Consider the following 25274-nt stretch of genomic DNA (forward strand, 5'->3'; position numbering starts at 1 on the left):
GTCGAAAGGTAACGTGGCGGTTGGTGGATTTGTGGGCGATGAGAAGCTTTGTCTCTGACTACAGAGTGGGGTTAATGGGTTGGGGCCAAAGGGGGGGGGGGGGAATGAGATAGAAATGGACACCAGTGGCTGCAGTGGGACTTAGATGAACCGGAAGGTATCTTTATGGAAGGTAGACAAAAGTGCTGGAGAAACTCAGCGGGTGCGGCAGCATCTATGGAGCGAAGGAAAGAGGCAACGTTTCGGGCCGAAACCCTTCTTTATGGAAGGATCTTTTCTAATGACGAGGCAGCGTGAAATGTAGATGGAGTCAATGGTGGGGAGTGTGGCCAGTCTGATGGACTGTGCTAAATCTACAATGGCGAGGAGTCTGATCTGTGGTGACCTGGGCTACACCCACAACTCCTTGACATTTCTTGCGGTCTTGGGCAGAGCTGTTTCCAAAACAACAGATTCCACGGATGGCGGGACTGTCATATGCTGAGAGAATGGAGCAGCTGGGCTTGAATACTCTAGAGTTTAGAAGGATGAGAGGATATCTCATTGAAACATATAAGATTGTTAAGAGTTTGGACACGCTAGAGGCAGGAAACATGTTCCCGATGTTGGGGGAGCCCAGAACCAGTGGCCACAGTTTAAGAATGAGGAAACACTTTTTCACACAGAGAGTGGTGGAGGCTGATTCTCTGGATGCTTTCAAAAGAGAGCTAGATAGGGCTCTTAAAGATAGCGGAGTCAGGGGATATGGGGAGAAGGCAGGAACGGGGTACTGATTGGGGATGATCAGCCATGATCACATTGAATGGCGGTGCTGGCTCGAAGGGCCGAATGGCCTACCCCTGCACCTATTGTGTATTGTCTATTGTCTATATACCTTCAATGGTGTATCAGTTCATACGCTCATACGTGAGAGGAGCAGAATTAGGCCATTCGGTCCATCAACTCTACTCCGCCATTCAATCATGGCTGATCTGTCTCTCCCTCTTATCCCTAATTCTCCTGCCTTCTCCTCATAACCCCTGACATCCGTACTAATCATGAATCTATTAATTAAAATATCCATGGCCTTGGCTTCCACGACCTTCTCTGGCAATGAATTCCACAGATTCATCACACTCTGAAGACTATCTAAATTCCTCCTCATCTTCTTTCTAAAAGGACGAACTTTAATTCTGAGGCTATGACATCTAGTCCCAGACTCTCCCACCAGTGGAAACATTTTCTCCACATCCACTCCACCACACATGGAGTATTACGTACAGTTTTGGTCTCCTAATCTGAGGAAAGACATTCTTGCCATAGAGGGAGTACAGAGAAGGTTCACCAGACTGATTCTTGGGATGTCAGGACTTTCATATGAAGAAAGACTGGATATACTCGGCTTGTACTCGCTAGAATTTAGAAGATTGAGGGGGGATCTTATAGAAACTTTAAAAATCCTTAAGGGGTTGGACAGGTTAGATGCAGGAAGATTGTTCCCGATGTTGGGGAAGTCCAGGACAAGAGGTAACAGTTTAAGGATAAGGGGGAAATCTTTAGGACCGAGATGAGAAAAATATTTTTCACACAGAGAGTGGTGAATCTGTGAAATTCTCTGCCACAGAATGTAGTTGAGGCCAGTTCATTGGCTATATTTAAGAGGGAGTTAGATGTGGCCCTTGTGGCTAAAGGGATCAGGAGGTATGAAGAGAAGGTTGGTATGGGATACTGAGTTGGATGATCAGCCATGATCATATTGAATGGCGGTGCAGGCTCGAAGGGCCGAATGGCCTACTCCTGCAACTATTTTCTATGTTTCTATGTTTCTATCCAGTAGAACATTGTAAGAGTCACTGGGGACATGTCGGATTTCCCAGTCTGCCATGTAAGTAGATGTGTTCGTGTGGTTTAATAGACGATAGACAACAGCTACAGGAGGAGGTATTCCCTTGAATATTCAGTTCTTGGCTTCTTGGCTGTTGCTCCAATGTGGTCGGTTCGACAGGTTGTTGAGGCCAAGAAGCTTCATGCTCTCAACCACTTCCACATCCGCACCAATGCTGCTGGTTGGCGCTTGTACTCCATCCATCACGTTTCCTGTCATTGATAACTGGCTCCTGGACGTGCTGGCACTGATGGAGAGGTTGTTGTCCTGACACCATGTTACCAAGCTCTCTGTCTCCGTCTCGTCAAATGCAATGAAACCCTATTTACACAGAGAACTGGGCTGGAAGGATATGGGCCAAATGTAGGCAAACAGGACTAGCCCAGTATGTCAACTGGCTCAACATGGACATTGCGGGCCGAAGGGCCTGTTCATGTGCTGTACTGTTTTATGTTCTAGTATGTTCTGCAGACACGTGACTCGGTGAAGGGTGAAAGGTCACCGCGGACCGGGATGCAGAGAAGGTTACAATGGGATCAGCGACGATCATCTTAATGGTGGGGTAGAATAGAGGGGCAGAACGGCCTCATCTTGCCCCCAGTCCCCAGCTTCAGTCCTCCCTTCAGTCACCCAACCACTCCCCCCCCCCTCCCTCCTCCTCCCCACCAACCGCTTTACGATTTCTCCCCCAGGGACGTGTGAGTGTTGTTCCTGAGAGAAAACGCCCCCTCCCCCACTCCACCCAGTGGCTCGTCATTATACTCCCCCCCACACACCCACCAGTCTACCCCGTCCCCCCTTCCCTCACCCAACCAACTCCCACCACACTGATGGGCCCATTGCGTCACACAGCACTGAAAAAGACCCTTCGGCCCAACTTGCCAACCCGACCAGGATGCCCCATCTACACTAGTCCCACCTGCCTGCGTTTGGCCCATATCCTTCTCAACCTGTCCTATCCATGTACCTGTCTGAGTGTATTATAAATGCTGTTATAGTACCCGCCGACTTCGGGTGCTATCTGTACGTTCTCCCCGTTTCTTCGAGATCTGCGGTTTCCTCCCACACTCCAAAGACGTACAGGCGTGTAGGTGAATTGGCTTGGTACATGTAAAAATTGTGCCTAGTGTGTGTAGAATAGTGTTAATACGCGGAGATCGCTGGTCGGCGCGGACCCGGTGGGGTCGAAGGGCCTGTTACCACAGTGCATCTCTCAACTAAAGTAAACTAAATTAAATATCTTCATAAATATTCTCTGCACTCTATAACAGTACAACTGTGACACGACGCTCCGTCGTCTGTACTAAATACCCGGACTGATGAAGGTCAACGTGCCAAAAAGCCCCTTGACCCGAGCTACTGTGAAACCACGTTCATGGAACTATGTACCTGCACCCCTAGATCCCTCTGGTCTACAACAGTCCCCATGGCCCTGTGTTCACCCCAAGATCCCTCTGCTCTACAACAGTCCCCATGGCCCTGTGTTCACCCCAAGATCCCTCTGCTCTACAACAGTCCACATGGCCCTGTGTTCACCCCTAGATCCCTCTGCTCTACAACAGTCCACATGGCCCTGTGTTCACCCCTAGATCCCTCTGCTCTACAACAGTCCCCATGGCCCTGTGTTCACCCCTAGATCCCTCTGCTCTACAACACTCCCCATGGCCCTGTGTTCACCCCTAGATCCCTCTGCTCTACAACACTCCCCATGGCCCTGTGTTCACCCCTAGATCCCTCTGCTCTACAACACTCCCCATGGCCATGTGTTCACCCCTAGATCCCTCTGCTCTACAACACTCCCCATGGCCATGCCACTCACTCCCATATCCCTTCAGCGAGTGGGAACCCGTACCCGGGGCAGCTCCGCGGCCCCCACACACGTCACCAGGACACGGCTTGCAGCAAACATCCTTTATTGAAGGCAGTAACGGCGATGACTGGTGGGGAATGTATCAGGGCTCGCGTCACCTTTCTCACGGACAACAGAGCCACAGAGCTGGAGTAACTCAGCGGGTCAGGCAGCATCTGTGGAGAACGTGGATAGGTGACGATTTGGGTCGGGACAAATCTTCTGAAACGTCATCTATCCATGTAAATCAGCGTTTGAAGTTCCTTGTGATCAGGGCCGGCGTGTAGTCCGTGGTCCGGGTGGGGAGCCTCAGGGGGGTCGAAGGCCTGGGAGCGGGGGGGTGGGGGGCGGAGAGGAGCCGCTGGTGCGGGGGTGGGCGCGGGTCCGGGCTGGGAAACTCCACCAACGGGTGGCGAAGGGCGAAACCGCGGGCGCTCGGGATGAGATCTGTGGTGCGTAAGTTGCCGTAGAGTATTCTGAGGGGTAAAATATAAATGCAGTTAGATGGACAAGGGCTGATAGTCAACATGGTTTTGTGACCATAAAGGATTGATGAGGGCAGAGCTGTAGATGTTGTGTACATGTATTTCAGTACGACGTTCGACAAGGTGCCGCATGGTAGGCTGCTCTGGAAGGTTAGATCTCATGGGATCCAAGGAGAGATATATATGAATGGATAGCAAATTGGCTCCATGGAAGGAAGCAGAGGGTGATGGTGGAAGGTTGCTTCTCGGACTGGAGGCCTGTGACTAGTGGTGTGCCTCAGGGTTCAGTGCTGGGCCCATTACTGTTTGTTATCTACATCAATGAATTGGATGAGAACATACAGGGCAAGATTAGCAAGTTTGCTGATGATTCAAAAGTGAGTGGGTTTTGCAGATAGTGAAGATGGTTGTGAACGATTGCAGCAGGATCTGGATCGATTGGCCAGGTGGGCGGAGGAATGGTGGATGGAATTTAATACAGAGAAGTGTGAGGTGTTGCATTTTGGGATGTTGAATAAGGGCAGGATCTACACAGTAAATGGTAGAGCTCTGGGTAGTGTTGTAGAGCAGAGGGATCTAGGAGTACAGGTGCATGGTTCAATGAGAGGTGTGACAGAGTGTTAGGGAGTGTCGGGTGTCAAGGCATGATCGGATATGTTCGGTGCGCCCAGGTGTGACAGGTGCGGCCAGTTGTGACAGGTGCGGCCAGGTATGACATAGAAACATAGAAACATGGAAACTAGGTGCAGGAGTAGGCCATTCGGCCCTTCGAGCCTGCACCGCCATTCAATATGATCATGGCTGATCATCCAATTCAGTATCCTGTACCTGCCTTCTCTCCATACCCCCTGATCCCTTTAGCCACAAGGGCCACATCTAACTCCCTCTTAAATATAGCCAATGAACTGGCCTCAACTACCTTCTGCGGCAGAGAATTCCAGAGATTCACCACTCTCTGTGTGAAAAAAGTTTTCCTCATCTCGGTCCTAAAAGATTTCCCCCTTATCCTTAAACTGTGACCCCTCGTTCTGGCCAGGTGTGACAGGTGCGGCCAGGTGTGACAGGTGCGGCCAGGTGTGACAGGTGCGGCAGGTGTGACAGGTGCGGCCAGGTGTGACAGGTGTGACAGGTGCGGCCAGGTGTGACAGGTGCGGCCAGGTGTGACAGGTGTGACAGGTGCTGCCAGGTGTGACAGGTGCGGCCAGGTGTGACAGGTGCGGCCAGGTGTGACAGGTGTGACAGGTGCGGCCAGGTGTGACAGGTGCGGGCAGGTGCGGGCAGGTGCGGCCAGGTGTGACAGGTGTGACAGGTGCGGCCAGGTGTGACAGGTGCTGCCAGGTGTGACAGGTGCGGCCAGGTGTGACAGGTGCGGCCAGGTGTGACAGGTGCGGCCAGGTGTGACAGGTGTGACAGGTGCTGCCAGGTGTGACAGGTGCGGCCAGGTGTGACAGGTGCGGCCAGGTGTGACAGGTGTGACAGGTGCGGCCAGGTGTGACAGGTGCGGCCAGGTGCGGCAGGTGTGACAGGTGCGGCCAGGTGTGACAGGTGCGGCCAGGTGTGACAGGTGCGGCCAGGTGTGACAGGTGTGACAGGTGCGGCCAGGTGTGACAGGTGCGGCCAGGTGTGACAGGTGCGGCCAGATGTGGACAGGTGCGGCCAGATGTGGCCAGGTGCGGCCAGATGGGCCAGGTGCGGCCAGGTGCGGCCAGGTGTGGCCAGGTGCGGCCAGGTGTATTCGTGGCACCCACACCCATCTCCTGTCCCCCGGGGTGGGGTTCAGACGTAGACGGGTCGCACGACGAAAGTGAGCGCGGTGATGCGGGTGTGACAGGCGAAGCGGGACAGGCGGGAAGCGTCGGGGCCGGGGGACGAGGCGGGTGTGGATCCGGGCGGGGGAGCAGGCAACACGGCGCTCGAGTTCTTCATCTCCTGGGCGTGGACCACGATGGCCCCACAGTGCAGAAGCAGCCGGTTGTGGTAGAACAAGCCGGGCCGGCGGGAGGGCAAGGCGGCCGTGCCAGGCGGGCTGGTCGCGGGGGGAAGAGGACCGGGGGCGGGAGGACCTGGCGCGGGGCCGCGGGCGAAGCCGGGCGAGACGTCGGGTCTGGCGGCGGGGCCCCGGGCGAAGCGGGACGGGGGTTTGGGTTTGGGTTTGGGGTTGGGGCCGGGCGGGAGGTCGGGGCCGGGTGTGGGCCAGGCCGAGAGGTCAGATCTGGCGGCGGGGCCGCGGGAGAAGCGGGGCGGGGGTTTGGTTTTGGGTTTGGGGTTGGGGTTGGGGCCGGGCGGGAGGTCGGGGCCGGGTGTGGGCCAGGGCACAAGGTCAGGTCTGGCGGCGGGACCGCGGGCCGACAGCACGGCCACCGGGTAAGTGTCGTACGGGCACAGGAGGCCGGCGGCCCGGCATTGGGCGCGGCTGGCGTGGTAATACGCTGCCCACGACTGGCGGCCGCCCCGGTGCCCGCTGGTGTAGAAGTAAAGGCCGGGCGAGGCGGGGTCCCTGGGCGGGCCGGCCCGCTGACTGTCCTGGCCCGGGTAGGCGAACCTGCCCCCGTAGCGGCCGGTGCGGCTGTAGGCGGGGTGTCTGCGGGCCGGCGCGGCGGGCTGAGCCCGGGGAATGACCGCTAGCTCCAGGCGGCAGCTCCACGCCGGCGAGGTGTAGAGACGCGGGCGGAAGCGTGGCTGGGACAGGTCGGTGTAGAGTCTCAGGCGCTCCGGGGCCACGGCGTGGAACTGAAAGGCCTCCAGCAGGCGAGGCGTGAGCAGAGGCCGGAGCTGCTGCCCCACCGCCGCCGGCAGCGAGACCAGCTCCTCCGGCGACATCATGGGGAAGCGGATGCGGCTGAGCAGCAGGTCGGCGGCGTCTCCTCGCCCGCGGGTCTCCAGCCACCGCTCCAGCGCCCTGTACAGCGACAGCTCGCTCGGCACCGCCAGGTCCGACCGCTGCAGCAACGTGTCCAACTCTTCTGCCGTCACCTCGGGCCACGCCAGCGACTGCATGAATGCCTGGCAGTTCCACGCCAAGTACTCCAGGCAAACCTCCTTCAGCAGCGGGTCCTCCACCGCCTCCGCGTAATTGTACAGCTCCAGCTGGTGGCGGAAGGACGGGTCCTGCGGCAACAGTTTGTAGAAGAGTCGGTCACAATGATCCCGCACCGCAGTCACCCCGTAATCTGATGCCATGTTGTGGATACACTTCACCGACGCTAGAGTCACATCGATGGTCTTGGTGTAGAAATACCTGCGGGGGAGACGGAGGGGGGAGTGAGGGGGGAGGGGAGGGAGTGTGGGGAGGGAGTGAGGGGAGGGAGTGAGGGGAGGGGGTGAGGGGGTGAGGGAAGGGGAGGGAATGAGAGACCAGAGGACTGGGAGAAATTCAGAGTCCAGCAGAGGAGGACAAATGGCTTAATTAGGAAAGGGAAAATAGATTATGAAAGAAAACTGGCAGGGAACATAAAAACCGACTGCAAAAGTTTTTATAAATATGTGATGATAAAAAGATTGGTTAAAACAAATGTAGGTCCCTTGCAGTCAGAAACAGGTGATTTGATCATGGGGTACAAGGACATGGCAGACCAATTGAATAACTACTTTGGTTCTGTCTTCACTAAAGAAGACATAAATAATCTGCCGGAAATAGCAGGGGACAAGGGGTCAAATGAGATGGAGGAACTGAGTAAAATCCAGGTTAGTCGGGAAGTGGTGTTAGGTAAATTGATTGGATTAAAGGCCGATAAATCCCCAGGGCCAGATAGGCTGCATCCCAGAGTACTTAAGGAAGTAGCCCCAGAAATAGTGGATGCATTAGTGATAATTTTTCAAAACTCTTTAGATTCTGGAGTAGTTCCTGAGGATTGGAGGGTAGCTAATGTAACCCCACTTTTTAAAAAGGGAGGGAGAGAGAAAACGGGGAATTACAGACCAGTTAGTCTAACATCGGTAGTGGGGAAACTGCTAGTCACTTATTAAAGATGGGATAGCAGCACATTTGGAAAGTGGTGAAATCATTGGACAAAGTCAGCATGGATTTATAAAAAGTAAATCATGTCTGACGAATCTTATAGAATTTTTCGAGGATGCAACTAGCAGCGTGGATAGGGGAGAACCAGTGGATGTGTTATATCTGAACTTTCAGAAGGCTTTTGACAATGTCCCACATAAGAGATTAGTATACAAACTTAAAGCACACGGTATTGGGGGTTCAGTATTGATGTGGATTGAGAACTGGCTGGCAGACAGGAAGCAAAGAGTAGGAGTAAACGGGTCCTTTTCACAATGGCAGGCAGTGACTAGTGGGGTACCGCAAGGCTCAGTTCTGGAACCCCAGCTATTTACAATATATATTAATGATTTGGGCGAGGGAATTGAATGCAACATCTCCAAGTTTGCGGATGACACGAAGCTGGGGGGCAGTGTTAGCTGTGAGGAGGATGCTAGGAGGCTGCAAGGTGACTTGGATAGGCTGGGTGAGTGGGCAAATGCATGGCAGATGCAGTATAATGTGGATAAATGTGAGGTTATCCACTTTGGTGGCAAAAACAGGAAAGTAGACTATTATCTGAATGGTGGCCGATTAGGAATAGGGGAGATGCAGCGAGACCTGGGTGACATGGTACACCAGTCATTGAAAGTAGGCATGCAGGTGCAGCAGGCAGTGAAGAAGGCGAATGGTATGTTAGCATTCATAGCAAAAGTATAGGAGCAGGGAGGTTCTACTGCAGTTGTACAGGGTCTTGGTGAGACCACACCTGGACTATTGCGTATCGTTTTGGTCTCCTAATCTGAGGAAAGACATTCTTGCCATAGAGTGAGTACAGACAACGTTCACCAGACTGATTACGGGGATATCAAGACTTTCATATGAAGAAAGACTGGATGGACTCAGCTTGTACTCGCTAGAATTTAGAAGATTGAGGGGGGATCTTATAGAAACTTACAAAATTCTTAAGGGGTTTGACAGGCTAGATGCAGGAAGATTGTTCCCGATATTGGGGAAGTCCAGAACAAGGGGTCACAGTTTAAGGATAAGGGAGAAATCTTTTAGGACCGAGATGAGAAAAACATTTTTCACACAGAGAGTGGTGAATCTCTGGAACTCTCTGCCACAGAAGGTAGTTGAGGCCGGTTCATTGGATATATTTAAGACTTAGATGTGGCCCTTGTGGCTAAAGGGATCAGGGGGTATGGAGAGAAGGCAGGTACGGGATAATGAGTTGGATAATCAGCCATGATCATATTGAATGGCGGTGCAGGTTCGAAGGGCCGAATGGCCTACTCCTGCACCTATGTTCTATGTTTCTATGAGTGATTTTGCAGATAGTGAAGATGGTTGTGAACGATTGCTGCAGGATCTGGATCGATTGGCCAGGTGGGCGGAGGAATGGTTGATGGAATTTAATACAAAGTTTGAGACGTCGAATAAGGGCAGGACACCAGCAGGCTGGAGATGGGCCCTATGTTCGCCCCCCCCCCCCCCTCCCCGTATCTGCCCCCTCAGCCTTGCGAGAGAAGGAGAGGCAATGGGTGATGAGGGGTGAGGGAGCGGGGGTTGGGTGGGGTAATGGGGTTTGGAGGGAGTGACGGGGTGTTACGGGGTTGAGGGAGTGAGGGGGGTGGGGGTTGAAAGGGTGTGGGTGAGTGGGGTAACGGAGACGGGGAGGGGTGTGGGGTGATGGGGTGAGTGGGTGAGGGAGGGGGGTGGTGAGCGGGTGAGGGGAGTGGGGGTGAGCGGTGGTCAGTGATGGGGTGAGGGTGGTGGGGATGAGGGAGGGGTGAGCGGGATGAGGGAGGGGTGAGCGGGATGAGGGAGGGGTGAGCGGGGGGGGGGGTGAGCGGGATGAGGGAGGGGGTGAGCGGGTGGTGGGGATGAGGGAGGTGGTGGTGGGGATGAGGGAGGGGTGAGCGGGATGAGGGAGGGGGTGAGCGGGGGGGGGGGGGGGGTGAGCGGGTAAGGGATGTGCGGGCCTAACCTGATGATGCCCTCCACGTACTGCACGCAGTCCTGTGACAAGAGCAAGCTGACGTTGGGCCCGTCGCTGCGGCTGATGGTGTTGCCGTCGTTGTGCAGCGCCAGCACCAGGCGGTGGACACAAGAGCGCATCTGCTCCCTGCCGGTCTCCAGCGCGATCACGGTGATGTTCAGGTCGCAGTCCCTGCGACTAGCGTACAGCTCCTGCAGCGACACCCGCAGCTCCGCCGTCAGGTCCAGTCTGTAGCCGAAGAAATGGTCCCATCTGCCTGCAACACGCATTGTATGCAGCAACGCATCGCAACTGTGCATGGAGTCTCGCAACCGTGCATGTATAACCATATAACAATTACCGCACGGAAACAGGCCATCTCGGCCCTTCTAGTCCGTGCCGAACACTTACTCTCACCTAGTCCCATCTACCTGCACTCAGACCATAACCCTCCATTCCTTTCCCGTCCATATACCTATCCAATTTATTTTTAAATGATAAAATCGAACCTGCCTCCACCACTTCCACTGGAAGCTCAGTCCCGCAACCGTGCATGGAGTCCCGGAAGCATGGAGTCCCGGAAGCATGGAGTCCCGGAACAGTGCATGGAGTCCCGGAACAGTGCATGGTCTCGCAACCGTGCATGGTGTCCCGGAACCATGCATGGAGTTCCACAACCATGGAGTCCTGGAACCGTGCATGGAGCCTCGCAACCGTGCATGGAGTCCCGCAACCGTGCATGGAGTCCCGCAACCGTGCATGGAGTCCCGCAACCGTGCATGGAGTCCCGCAACCGTGCATGGAGTCTCGCAACCGTGCATGGAGTCCCGCAACCGTGCATGCAGTCCTGGAACCGTGTATGGAGTCCGGGAACCGTGTATGGAATCCGGGAACCGTGCATGCAGTCCTGGAACCGTGCATGCAGTCCTGGAACCGTGCATGGAGTCCCGCAACCACGCATGGATTCTCGCAATCATGGAGTCCCGCAACCATGCATGGAGTCCCGCAACCGTGCATGGATTCTCGCAACCGTGCATGGAGTTCCGCAACCGTGCATGGAGTCCCGCAACCGTGCATGGAGTCCCGCAACCGTGCATGGAGTCCCGCAACCGTGCATGGATTCTCGCAACCGTGCATGGAGTCCCGCAACCGTGCATGGAGTCCCGCAACCGTGCATAGAGTCCCGCAACCGTGCATGGAGTCCCGCAACCGTGCATGGAGTCCCGCAACCGTGCATGGAGTCCCGCAACCGTGCATGGAGTCCCGCAACCATGCATGGAGTCCCGCAACCGTGCATGGAGTCCCGCAACCGTGCATGGAGTCCCGCAACCGTGCATGGAGTCCCGCAACCGTGCATGGAGTCCCGCAACCGTGCATGGAGTCCCGCAACCGTGCATGGAGTCCCGCAACTGTGCATGGAGTCCCGCAACCGTGCATGGAGTCCCGCAACCGTGCAACATTTTCCCATCGGGCAATGGATACAGAAGTGTTAACACACACATGTCCAGATCCTTCCCAGCTGGTTGGTTTAGTTTCGAGATACAGCGCAGAAACAGGCCCATCGGCCCACAGAGTCGACGCCGACCGGCGATCCCCGAACACTAGCACCATCCTACACACTCTAGGGACAATTTGCATTTACACCAACGCCAATTAACCCACAAACCGGTACGTCTTTGGAGTGTGGGAGGAAACCAAAGCACCCGGAGAAAACCCACGCGGTCACAGGGAGGACGTGCAGACCCCGCACACACTGCGCCGGGAGTCGGGATCAAACCCGCGACTCTGCTGCGCGACTACTATGTACCTCTGTACAAAACCTTGATCGCACTTCACTGAATGTTATCTTGTACTATGGTAGGATCTTGTACTGGAGAGAGGCACGCTAGAAGCTGGTATGGAGGGTAGTGAGATAACCAAAATGGCAATACGGGGGGAAACGATGAGGTACGAAGGTAAGCTAGCCAAGAATATAACGGAGGACAGTAAAAACCTCCCAAACACCTCAACCCCACCCCCACAATGAACCCCCTGACCCCCTCCTCCATCTCCCTCTCCCTTCCCTCACCTACCTCCAGACCCCCCCCCCCCTCAACCCCAGCCCCACAGTGAACCCCCAGTCCCTCTCCCCTGCCCCCACCTTCCTCACCCCCTCACTCCCCTTTCTCTCTCCCCCCCCTCTCCTCCCGACCACTTCTCTATCCCATCCTCTCCATACGTACGGGGGTCGCAGCGGGCCCCTGCATCCTCCGAGTGCTGGCAGTCGTGGACCTTCCAGCCACGACTCTTGCAGAGTGTGAGCGAGGTCTCGGTGCCCGCACACGCCACCTCGTCCATCAGGATGGTGCCAGAACCTGGGAGGGGGGAGGGGGGCGGGGGGAGTGGGGAGTGGGGAGAGAGGGGGAGAAGGGAGAGGGGAGGGGGAGAGAAGAAGGAGAGGTGGAGAAGAGAGAGGGGAAGGAGAGGGCGGGAGAGGGGATAAGGCAGAAGGCAGAGGGGAGAAGAGAGAGGGGAGAAAGGGGAAAAGGGGGAGTAGAGAGGGGGTGTGAGGGGGAAGGGAAGGAGGAGAGAGGGGGAGGGGTGTGAGTGGGAAGGGAAGGAGGAGAGAGGGGAGAGAGAGGGGGAGGGGGAGAGAGAGAGAGAGGGGGAGGGGGAGAGAGAGGGGGGGAGGGGGAGAGGGTGAAAGGGATCAGTGTAGCAGGGAATCGAGCGATATGGATCACATGCAGGCTGAGGAGACCAGTTTAACTTGACATCATAGATAGACACAGAGTGCTAGAGTAACTCTGCGGGTCAGGCAGCATCTGTGGAGAACATGGATAGGTGACGTTTCACAGAGTGCTGGATCTAGTAACTAAACCTATCCATGTTCTCCACAGATGCTGCCTGACCCGCTGAGTTACTGCAGCACTCTGTGAAACGTCACCTATCCATGTTCTCCACAGATGCTGCCTGACCCGCTGAGCTACTCCAGCACTCTGTGAAACGTTACCTATCCATGTTCTCCACAGATGCTGCCTGACCCGCTGAGTTACTCTAGCTTTTTGTGTCTATCTTAGGTGTCTATCTTAGGTATCCCAGTTTAGTTTAGATTAGAGATACAGCGTGGAAAAAGGCCCTTCAGCCCACCGAGTCAGTGCCGACCAGCGATAATTCCCGATAATTCACCAGACTGATTCTTGGGATGTCAGGACTTTCATATGAAGAAAGACTGGATAGACTCGGCTTGTACTCGTTAGAATTTAGAAGTTTGAGGGGGGATCTTATAGAAACTTACAAAATTCTTAAGGGGTTGGACAGGCTAGATGCAGGAAGATTGTTCCCTATTTTGGGGAAGTCCAGAACAAGGGGTCACAGTTTAAGGATAAGGGGGAAATCTTTTAGGACCGAGATGAGAAAAACATTTTTCACACGGAGAGTGGTGAATCTCTGGAATTCTCTGCCACAGAAGGTAGTTGAGGCCAGTTCATTGGCTATATTTAAGAGGGAGTTAGATGTGGCCCTTGGTGCTAAAGGGATCTGGGGATATGGAGAGAAGGCAGGTACAGGATACTGAGTTGGATGATCAGCCATGATCATATTGAATGGCGGTGCAGACTCGAAGGGCCGAATGGCCTACTCCTGCACCTATTTTCTATGTTTCTATGCACATAAACTTCATCCTACACACACCAGAGACATGTTTTTACATTTATGCCGAGCCAATTAACCTACACACCTATACGTTTTTGGAGTGTGGGATGAAATTGGAGCACACGGAGAAATCCCACACAGTCACAGGGGGAAATCATATGCTGCGAGAATGGAGCCGCTGGGCTTGTACATTCTGGAGTTTAGAAGGATGAGAGGTTATCTTATTGAAACGTATAAGATTGTTAAGGGTTTGGACACGCTAGAGGCAGGAAACATGTTCCCGATGTTGGGGGAGTCCAGAACCAGGGGCCACAGTTTAAGAATAAGGAGAAAGCCATTTAGAACGGAGATGAGGAAACACTTTTTCACACAGAGAGTGGCGAGTCTGTGGAATTCGCTGCCTCAGAGGGCGGCGGAGGACGGTTCCCCGGATGCTTTCAAAGTTCGCTGCTGGCAAATTCATTTAACTGCATGAATAAAACTTTTACTTTTGACAGCACACGGCATTGGGGGTTCAGTATTGATGTGGATAGAGAACTGTCTGGCAAACAGGAAGCAACGAGTAGGAGTAAACGGGTCCTTTTCACAATGGCAGGCAGTGACTAGTGGGGTACCGCAATGCTCAGTGCTGGGACCCCAGCTATTTACAATATATATTAATGATCTGGATGAGGGAATTGAAGGCAATATCTCCAAGTTTGCGGATGACACTAAGCTGGGGGGCAGTGTTAGCTGTGAGGAGGATGCTAAGAGACTGCAAGGTGACTTGGATAGGCTGGGTGAGTGGGCAAATGTTTGGCAGATGCAGTATAATGTGGATAAATGTGAGGTTATCCATTTTGGTGGCAAAAACAGGAAAGCAGATTATTATCTAAATGGTGGCTGACTAGGAAAAGGGGAGATGCAGCGAGACCTGGGTGTCATGGTACACCAGTCATTGAAAGTAGGCATGCAGGTGCAGCAGGCAGTGAAGAAAGCGAATGGTATGTTAGCTTTCATAGCAAAATGATTTGAGTATAGGAGCAGGGAGGTTCTACTGCAGTTGTACAGGGTCTTGGTGAGACCACACCTGGAGTATTGCGTACAGTTTTGGTCTCCAAATCTGAGGAAGGACATTATTGCCATAGAGGGAGTGCAGAGAAGGTTCACCAGACTGATTGCTGGGATGTCAGGACTGTCTTATGAAGAAAGACTGGATAGACTTGGTTTATACTCTCTAGAATTTAGGAGATTGAGAGGGAATCTTATAGAAACTTATTAAATTCTTAAGGGGTTGGACAGGCTAGATGCAGGAAGATTGCTCCCGATGTTGGGGAAGTCCAGGACAAGGGGTCACAGCTTAAGGATAAGGGGGAAATCATTTAAAACCGAGATGAGAAGAACTTTTTTCACACAGAGAGCGTGAATCTCTGGAACTCTCTGCCACAGAGGATAGTCGAGGTCAGTTCATTGGCTATATTTAAGAGGGAGTTAGATGTGGCCCTTGTGGCTAAGGGGATCAGAAGGTATGGAGAGAAGGCAGGTACGGGATACTGAGGTGGATGATCAACCATGATCATATTGAATGGCGGTGCAGGCTCGAAGGGCCGAATGGCCTACTTCTGCACCTAATTTCTATGTTTCTATGTTTCTATGACAGAGAGCTAGATAGGGCTCTTAAAAATAGTGGAGTCAGGGGATGTGGGGAGAAGGCAGGAACGGGGTACTGATTGGGGATGATCAGTAGATCGCATTAACTGGCGGTGCTGACTCGAAGGGCCGAATGGCCTACTCCTGCACCTGTTGTCTATTGAACGTGCAAACTCGGTAGAGACAGCAGCCGTAGTCAGGATTGAACCCGGGTGTCCAGCGCTGTGAGGCACCAATTCTACCGCTGCGCCACCGGGCCGCTCTGACCATCATCTGCAGTAGCTTCCTATCATGTCCAGCACAGAGCTTGTGGGCCGAAGGGCCTGTTCCCGTGCTGTGCTGGCCCATGTTGTGTGTGTGCAGCGTGTGGGTGATGTGCGGCGCTCCCACCTGACCCGAACACGCCTCCGATGGTGGCCTCTGTGGCGTTGAGGAAGCCCAGGCTGCGGCAAACCACGTTGGCGTCGGTCAGGTCCCAGCCATCGTCACACACCGTGCCCCACTCCCCGTCATAGTAAACCTCCACTCGGCCCTCCGTCGGCTGCTGGCCCCCTGACAGACGCAGCTCACCACGATCCACCGCTGGGGAGACAGGGTGGTCAGTACAGGGGGAGGCAGGGTGGTCAGTACAGGGGGAGACACAGACACAGGGGGTGACACAGACACGGGGTTGAGGTGGGGCTGAGGGGCGAGTTGAGGAGGGGTTTGGGGGGGGGGGTTTGGGGGGTGGGTTGAGGGGGGGGGGTGAGTCGGGGGGGTTAAGGTGAGGTTGGGGAAGTTGGGGTTGAGGGGAGTGAGTTGGGGGGTTAGGGTGGGGTGGGGTTGAGAGGGCAGTTGGGGGTTGAGAGGCAGACGCTACCTTTGCTGAGGCCAGCCAGCAGCAGGGTGAGTACCAGGGTCCGCGGGCGAGGCATCTCCATGGGGATGGGCGAGACCTGGGAGAGAAGGGTCGTGTCAGACGCTGGTCGCCATTGTCCATCCGGGCAGCGAGTATAAGAGTGACGGTGCGGCTCTGCAGGACTTAGTTTAGGCAGTATTTGGAGCAAGGGGCAGCGGTAGAGTTGCTGCCTCACAGCTCCATAGACCCGGGTTCCATCATGAACACGGGTGCTGTCTGTACGGAGTTTGTACCTTCTCCCCGTGACCATGTGGGGTTTCTCCGGGTGCTCCAATTTCCTCCCACACTCCAAAGACATGCAGGTTTGTAGGTTAATTGGGTTTGGTATAAATGTGATTTGTCCCGAGTCTGTGTAGGATGGTACTAGTGTGCGGGGATCGCTGGTCGGTGCGGACTCGGTGGGCTGAGGGGCCTGTTACCGTGCCGTATCTCTAAACTATTGCGTGTAGTTCTGGTCTGCCCTTGAGTGCTGTCTCTTTTGGAGGGTTTCAGCTATAGGGAGAGGTTAGACAACCTTCATGTTCAGTCTGAGGAAAGGTCTCCACCCGAAACGTCACTCATTCCTTCTCTCCACAGATGCTGCCTGACCCACTGAGTTACTCCAGCACTCTGTGAAACGTCACCTATCCATGTTCTCCACAGATGCTGCCTGACCCGCTGAGTTACTCCAGCACTCTGTGAAACGTCACCTATCCATGTTCTCCACAGATGCTGCCTGACCCGCTGAGTTACTCCAGCACTCTGTGAAACGTCACCTATCCATGTTCTCCACAGATGCTGCCTGACCCGCTGAGTTACTCCAGCACTCTGCTCCACTAGCTGCACCACTGAGCTGCCTGGACTAGAGGCCTGTGACCAGTGATGTGCCTCAGGGTGCGGTGCTGGGCCTATTGCTGTTCATCATCTATCTCAATGATTTGGATGAGAACGTACAAGGCAAGATTAGCCGATGACACTAGACGTGGGTTGTATTGTAGATGGTGAAGATGGTTGTCAAAAATAGCAGCAGGATCTTGATCAGTTGGGTAAGTGGACTGAGGAATAGCTAATGGTGTTTCATGCAGATTAGTGTGAGGAGTTGTATTTTGGGAAGCCAAACCAGGGCAGGACCTACACAGTGAATGTCAGGGCCCCGGGGAGTGTTGTAGAGCAGAGGGATCGCGGGCAACTACAACCAGTAAAGGAGAAGAACAGGCCTTTTGGCCCAGTATATCTGTGCTAGCCATGATGCCAATTTAAACTACATCTGTTGCATGTGGTCGATATCCCTCCATCCCGTGCCTGTTCACCACATGTCTTGCATCAGCCTCCACCACTATTCCAGGCAGCCACCACTCTCTGTGTACATCCCCTCCCATATTAAAGCTATGCCTTGTACGTGAGACTATATGGGTGGGAGTGAGAACCAAAGGGGTGAGCACTCTGTTGATGTTGTACAAGAGGCCCACATGTCAGTGGAGATGGAGGGTCTGTAGAATTCATTGCAGAAGCTGCTTCCAAGTGGATGTCAGCCCCGGGTGACTATTTCAAGAGTCAAGAGTGTTTTATTGTCGTATGTTCCGGATGGGACAATGAAATTCTTACTTCCTGCAGCAGAACAGGATATGTGAATATGTAAATATTGTACATAAAGAGGGGAAGAGAAAAAAGTAAAAGTTCAATAGATGACAAACATAGTGCAAATAACAAACAATGATATAATCTTTTGCAGTTCAGAGCTCAGAGCTTACTCGTTGTGTTTAATAGCCTGATGGCTGCAGGGAAGAAGCTGTTCCTGAACCTGGACGTTACAGTTTTCAAGCTCCTGTACCTTCTTCCCGACGGCAATGGTGAGATGAGTGTGTGGCTAGGATGATGTGGTTCTTTGATGATTTTGGCTGCCTTTTTGAGGCAATAGATCCCTTCGACGGTGGGGAAGTCAAAGCCGGTGATGGACTGGGCAGTGGTCACAAATATCTGGAGTCTTTTTCGCTCCTGGACGTTCAAGTTGCCGAACCAGGCCACGATGCAACCAGTCAGTATGTTCTCTACCGTGTTAGGAGAATCCTCTTCGACATTTACATGTTAACACAGAGGCAGATCTACAGTCACATATTACAAAGTTCCACACTCTTAAATCTCTGCTCTCCTACAGCAACATTGCTTATTCCCTTATCATGTATCTGTACACGGCGAATGGTTCAACTGTAATCATGTATTGTCTTTCTGGTTAGCACACAACTAAAGCATTCCACTGTGCCTCAATACATGTGAAATAAACTAAACTGAACAATGATGGACACAAAATGCTGGAGTAACTCAGTGGGAGAGGCAGCATCTCTGGAGAGAAGGAATTCATGACGTTTCGGCTCGAGACACTTTTTCAGACTGAACAGTGGATATTTTAAAGGCAGATAGATTGTATTGTATTGTATTGTATTGTATTTTTTAATAGATTCTGGATTAGTGTGGGTGTCAGGAGTTATGGGGTTATGGGGAGAAGGCAGGAGAATGGGATTAGGGGGGAGAGAGATATGGCGGTGTAGACTTGATGGGCCTAATGGCCTAATTCTACTCCTATACTTGAACAATTATTTGGGAGATTGGTGAGAATTGTAAGTCTGTAATGGTGGGAGATCTTCACTTTGCAAATAGTGACGGGTTACACCCGAGCAATGAGCTTGGATGAAGTTGAATTCATTCATTGGAAAGTGTGCAAAGAAGATTCACAAGATGTTACCAGGACTGGATATTATTGGATCTGATTTCATCTTTCTATATCTTGCATCGTTTCCTTTGGACCAAATTTACAATCTCTGGTCATCCAAGGTTCCTTACTTTGCCACCCTGACTGCAAGATGCCAGGTCTAAACATCGATGACTGGCCTTTAACTCACTCCCACGGGTCAGATGTGGACTTGCCCAATAACTGGTGCCAGTGCCCGCTCGCCAGCTCCTGCCCAATAACCTTGTCATCTGACGTACTTTCCCACAAGGTCCAGCCTTATCCCCGTTCAAAACAATCTTCAAACTTCATGTACACAAAGTGCTGGAGTAACATGAATTACTCCAGTACTTTGTATCTTTGTCTGTAAACCAGGATCTGCAGTTCCTTCTATCTCCTTCACTATCTACCTCTTTGGTGGCCCTAGGACTATCCTTGATCGGACTTTGCTGGCTTTACCTTGCACTATACGTTGTCCCCTTATCATGTATCATGTATTGTCTCTCCACGGACTGGTCAGCACGCAACAAATGTTTTTCACTGTATATCAGTACACGTAACAATAAACAAAACTAAGACTAACTAAACTAACTGAGAAATGTGGGCCAAACGTGGTCTGGTGGGACAAGCTCAGTTACACAACTTGCCCATCATGGTTGAGTTGGGCCGAAGGGCCTGCTTTTATGCTCTTTGACTGTATAAATGTGTTCATGCCAATTTAGGGGAGATTAGGCAGGAACTGGCAGAGCTGCTGGGAGGGGGAGGCTGTTTGCAGATAAGGGCAGGTCCGGCAAGTGGGAGGATTCAGTCGTGTGATAGTGAGACCGCAAGGTCAGTGTGTTCCTGTCAGAGTGAAGGGCAAGGCTGCTGGGAGGAAGGGTGCTGACACAACAATGTTTGACTGGCATACACTCTGAGACCAGCATTATCACATTGTTACTTGCTGCAGCTAAACTCACACATAAACCCCTCATTGGAGACCCTCGGGCTGTCTTTGATCGGACCTTACTGGCTTTATCTTGCACTAAACATTATTCCCATTATTCCCTTAATCATGTATCTGTACATTGTAGACGGATTGATCGTAATCAGGTCCCCCCCCCAACTACTATTTAGTTTAAACATACAAATTTATAAAAGAATTGGACAAGCCAGATGCAGGAAACATGTTCCCAATGTTGGGCGAGTCCAGAACCAGGGGCCACAGTCTTGGAATAAAGGGGAGACCATTTAAAAGGCTATTGAGGGAGTGCAGCGTAGGTTTACAAGGTTAATTCCTGGGATGGCGGGGCTGTCATATGGTGAGAGAATGGAGTAGCTGAGCTTGTACATTCTGGAGTTTAGAAGTATGAGAGGGTATCTCATTGAACCATGTAAGATTGTTAAGGGCTTGGACACACTAGAGGCAGGAAACATGTTCCCGATGTTGGATGAGTCCAGAACTAAGGGCCACAGTTTAAGAATAAGGAGTAAGCCATTTAGAACCGAGATGAGGAAACACTTTTTCTCACAGAGTGGTGAGTCTGTGGAATTCTCTGCCTCAGAGGGGGGTGGAGGCCGGTTCTCTGGATGCTTTCAAGAGAGAGCTAGATAGGGCTCTTAAAAATAGCAGAGTCAGGGGATATGGGGAGAAGGCAGGAACGGGGTACTGATTGATGATGATCAGCCATGACCACATTGAATGGTGGTGCTGGCTCGAAGGGCCAAATGGCCTCCTCCTGCACCTATTGTCTATTGTCTGAGGCAAAACTTTATCACCCAGAGAGTTGTGAATTTGTGGAATTCTCTGCCACAGAAGGCAGTGGATACCAATTCACTGGATGAATTTAAAAGAAAGTTAGTTAGAGTTCTTGGGGCTAGCGGATTCAAGGGGTGTGGGGAGAAGGCAGGAACGAGTTACTGATTGTGGATGATCAGCCATGATCATATTGAATGGCGGTGCTGATTCGAGGGGCCGAATGGTCTCCTCCTGCACCTATTTTCTATGTAATCTTGTATCATCTTTCCACTGACTGGTTAGCACGCAACAAAAGCTTTTCACTGCACCTCGGTACACGTGAGAATAAACTAAACTCATTCTGATTTCTCACAACTCTTCCTATCCATATATCGTCAAAGTGTCTTTTCCAATTTGTTATTGTTGCCGCTTCTATCGCTTCCTCTGGCAGCTTGTTCCAGATACAGACTACCTTCTGTGTGAAAAAGGTACCCCTGAGGTCCCTCTTAAATCTCTCCCCTCACCTTAAGCCTGTGCGCTCTAGTTTTAGAATCCTCCACCCTGGGGATAAGACAGAGAGTGTTCACTTTATCTGTGCCCCTCATGATCTTATACACCTGAATAATGTCCCCCCTCAACCTCCCCCTCCAATCAATAACGTCCCAGCCTATCAAACCTCAGCCTTGTAGCTGAATCTCACAAGGTTAGAGGAAGGGTCTCGACCCGAAACGTCACCCATTCCTTGTCTCTGGATGCTGCCTGCCTGTCCCGGCTGAGTTACTCCAGCACTCTGAGTGAAACATTCTGGTGTATCTCTTCTCCATCCGTTCCATCCTTCCCTGTAGCTGGGCCACCAGAACCACACACAGAACTCCAGCTGTGGTCTCACCAACAACTTGTACAGTTCATGCAGCATCAGTGGGGCTTGGACTGCACCCCACTTTGTCGGTGTTACCCCAACACAGTCCCACCACAGGATGGGGGGGTCCTGAACCCCACTATTCCATCACAGAGTGGGGGGTCTGTACCCCACTGTGACCTTTCCCCCAGTCATGGGCTGAGCTCTACACTCACGTGTGGTGTTGGCTGGTCAGTCACTCCGGCTGCTGGTCTCTGGTGGTCAGTGGTGTGGTGAGGTCTCTGGCCACTGGTCTCTGGTGGTCAGTGGTGTGGTGAGGGCTCTGGCCGCTGGTCTCTGGATGCTGCGGTGAGGACGATGCTGTGGTCGCTGACCTCCCTCGGCACGCTCCACGAACACAGACGGTTCCCCACCCCCAGGGGAGGATGTGTGTGGTGCTGACGAGCAATGTTACTAAATGTGTAGATAAAGCCGGCACGGACTGTTCTGAGAAACGGTATCATCAGACCAGGGGTGGGGGGTGTATATGGCTGGGGAGGGGAGGGGGGGGGGGTGGTGGTGTAGGGGGGGGGTCTTTAGGGGTCGAGGAGTGTATATGGGTGGGGAGGGGAGGGGGGGGGTGGTTTAGGGGGGGGTCTTTAGGGGTCGAGGAGTGTATATGGGTGGGGGTATATATGGGTGGGGGTATATATGGGTGATGTATATTGTTGGGGGTAGGGGGGTGTATATGGCCAGGGGTGGGTGTATATGGCCTGGGGAGGGGAGTGGGGGGTGGGGGTGTGTATATGGGTGGGGGTTGTATCGGCTATCCCTCGAGGTCGAGGATGAATGTCTACGTTCCGTTGTACGTTCTACGTTCTGAGTCCAATCCTGGCTTTGAAAGTTCTTCGACATTCAGGAGAGGTAATTCCAGATGGCAGATCAAGCTTTGGTTGTTGCTGCTGCCTCTCTTTCCATTTTCTTCTCTTTTCTTCTAATTCTGCGCACCTCTCTCAAGCTTCTCCAGTTTGCGGACGACACAACCCTGATTGGACTGATCCAGGATGGGGAGGAATCTGCCTACAGACAGGAAGTGTCACAGCTGGCGTCGTGGTGCCGTAGCAACAACCTAGAGCTCAATGCTCTTAAGACAGTGGAATTGATTGTAGACTTTAGGAGAGCTCCCCCTCCCCTCCCCCATTCACCATCAACAACACCACAGTCACATCTGTGGAGTCTTTTAAGTTCCTGGGAACCATCATCTCCAAGGACCTTAAGTGGGGGGCCACCATCGACTCCACAGTCAAAAAGGCACAACAGAGGATGTACTTCCTGGGTCAGCTGAGGAAGCACAATCTGCCACAGGCAATGATGGTCCAATTCTACACAGCCATCGTAGAGTCTGTCCTCACCTTCTCCATCATGGTCTGGTTTGACTCAGCCACCAAGCACGACACCTGGAGGCTGCAGTGAATCGTCCGATCAGCAGAGAAGGTTATTGGCTACAACCTTCCCTCCATTGAGGAACTGTACACTGCAAGGGCCAGGAAGCGAGCGGGCAAAATCATCTCTGACCTCTGTCATCCTGGCCACAAACACTTTGAATCACTTCCCTCTGGAAGGTGACTCTGGACTGTCAAAGCTGCCACAGCCAGACATAAAAACAGTTTTTATCCACGAGTAGTTGCTCTACTCAACAGCCAAAAATCTGTAGCCTCCCTTTGATCTGGTATTTTGTTGGTTCACATGCTTGATCAATGGTGTTTTATCATTAATGTTTTATTATTATTCATGTTTAGTGTTTTCTGAGTCATTCATAACTGTCACTATGTCATGTTGTTACTTGTGGGCGGAGCACCAAGGCAAATTCCTTGTATGTGAATACTTGGCCAATAAACTTACTTACTGCCTTACTATTTCTTGGCTACAAAGGTTGCTGTTCCTTCTTCGATGATGGCTCGCTAGAGGTTCCCGTCTTTGGCATTGGCTTTAAAGGCATCTTTGACTTTTTTACGTTTGCCTTCTTTGAGCTTGGTAGACATAGAAACATAGAAAATAGGTGCAGGAGTATGCCATTCGGCACTTCAAGCCTGCACCGCCATTTGATATGATCATGACTGATCATCCAACTCAGTATCCCATCCCTGCCTTCTCTCCATACCCCCTGATCCCTTTAACCACAAGGGCCACATCTAACTCCCTCTTAAATATAGCCAATGGACTGGCCTCAACAACCTTCTGTGGCAGAAAATTCCACAGATTCACCACTCTCTGTGTAAAAAATGATTTGCTCATCTCGGTCCTAAAAAACTTCCCTCTTATCCTTAAACTGTGATCCCTTGTCCTGGACTTCCCCAACATCGGGAATAATCTTCCTACATCTTGCCTGTCCAACCCCTTAAGAATTTTGTAAGTTTCTATAAGATCCCCCCTCAATCTTCTGAATTCTAGAGAGTACAAGCCGAGTCTATCCAATCTTTCTTCATTTGAAAGTCCTGCCATCCCAGGACTCGTCTTCCATCTGAACAACATGACCGACCCATCTTAGTTGGTTCTTGATGACGAAGGCTTCGATGCTGGATGTTTTTGCTTCATACAGCACGCTGACGTTGGTTCTTCTGTCTTCCCAACTGATATTTAAGCTGCTTCAAAGACATAGTTGATGGAACTTTTCAAATGCTTTCAGTTGGCGTTGGTATGTTGTCCACGGGGGGGGGGGATGTGTATATGGGTCGAGGGGTGTATATGGGGGGTCTATATAGGTCGAGGGGTGTATGTATATAGGTGGGGGTGTATATGGGTGGGGGGTGTATATGGGTGGGGGCTATATATGGGTGGGGGCTATATATGGGTGGGGGGAGGGGGTGTATATGGGTGAGGGTATATATGGGTCTAGGGGTGTATATGTGTGGGGGGTATATATGGGTGGGGTATATATGGGTGGGGGAGGGGAGTAACAATGGGTGGGGGCAGGGGGGTTTATATGGGTCGAGGGGTGATGTAGTGGCCATTTGGCTTTATTCTGTGTCATTAATTATGGCATTTGCCGTTAAATTTTAGTCTGTGGGTGGGATTTATTACGTAGTCGGTGGCGTGTTTGCTGCTGGGATTCTTGCGCAGAAGCTGTTAGGTCGTTAGTTTTAGTTTGGAGGACCATGGCTGACCATGAGTTTTCTAATGTTTCTAAGCAATAAGCTGAAGTTTGACGAAGTTTAAAATGTACGAATAAAAGAAGAAGGTTGGATGCATACCTTACTGTCTTTCTTTAACAATAAAGAAACAATTGGTCAAAAGACCGTGTTATGAAGATTTGTCTTTCAAGATGGTGTATATGGGTTGGGGGTGTATATGGGTTGGGGGTGTATATGGGTTGGGGATGTATATGGGTTGGGGGTGTATATGGGTGTGGGGGTGAGAGGGAGGTGTATATAGGTTGGGGGGGTGTATATGGGTGTGGGGTTGAGAGGGAGGTGTATATGGGTTGAGGGGTGTATATGGGTCGGGGGGTGTATATGGGTTGGGGGGTGTATATGGGTTGGGGGTGAGAGGGAGGTGTATATGGGTCGAGGGGTGTATATGGGTTGGGGGGTGTATATGGGTCGAGGGGTGTATATGGGTTGAGGGGTGTATATGGGTTGGGGGGTGTATATGGGTTGGGGGGAGGGGGAGTGTGTATTGGTGTGGAGCGTATATGGCTGGC

General features: G+C 52.2%; 1 protein-coding gene across 1 annotated transcript; it reads right to left on the reverse strand.

Moving 5' to 3' along the window:
- Nucleotides 1-6120: 6120 nt before the first annotated feature.
- LOC116989572 (galectin-3-binding protein-like) lies at nt 6121-16337 on the reverse strand. Its single transcript, XM_033047133.1, has 6 exons — nt 16277-16337; nt 15808-15999; nt 12378-12509; nt 10165-10432; nt 6262-7436; nt 6121-6224 (listed from the first exon to the last, which is right to left on the reverse strand). Exons 1-6 carry the CDS (start codon nt 16335-16337, stop codon nt 6121-6123), a joined length of 1932 nt encoding a protein of 643 aa, XP_032903024.1.
- Between the last annotated feature and the right edge of the window lie 8937 nt (nt 16338-25274).

Source organism: Amblyraja radiata, chromosome 1 (assembly GCF_010909765.2).
Source record: "Amblyraja radiata isolate CabotCenter1 chromosome 1, sAmbRad1.1.pri, whole genome shotgun sequence".
NCBI classification, from domain to species: domain Eukaryota; kingdom Metazoa; phylum Chordata; class Chondrichthyes; order Rajiformes; family Rajidae; genus Amblyraja; species Amblyraja radiata.

What these genes read in the sequence shown, in the direction of transcription:
- LOC116989572 (XM_033047133.1), bottom strand. Translation starts at nt 16,337, where the DNA reads ATGGAGATGCCTCGCCCGCGGACCCTGGTACTCACCCTGCTGCTGGCT. An exon ending in CGGAGGCGTGTTCGGGTCAG is followed by an intron (nt 12,510 to 15,807) that starts GTGGGAGCGCCG and finishes CCCCCCTCCCAG; the next exon opens with GTTCTGGCACCATCCTGATG. An exon ending in CGCCCGCGGCCCCGCGCCAG is followed by an intron (nt 6,225 to 6,261) that starts GTCCTCCCGCCC and finishes CCCCGCGACCAG; the next exon opens with CCCGCCTGGCACGGCCGCCT.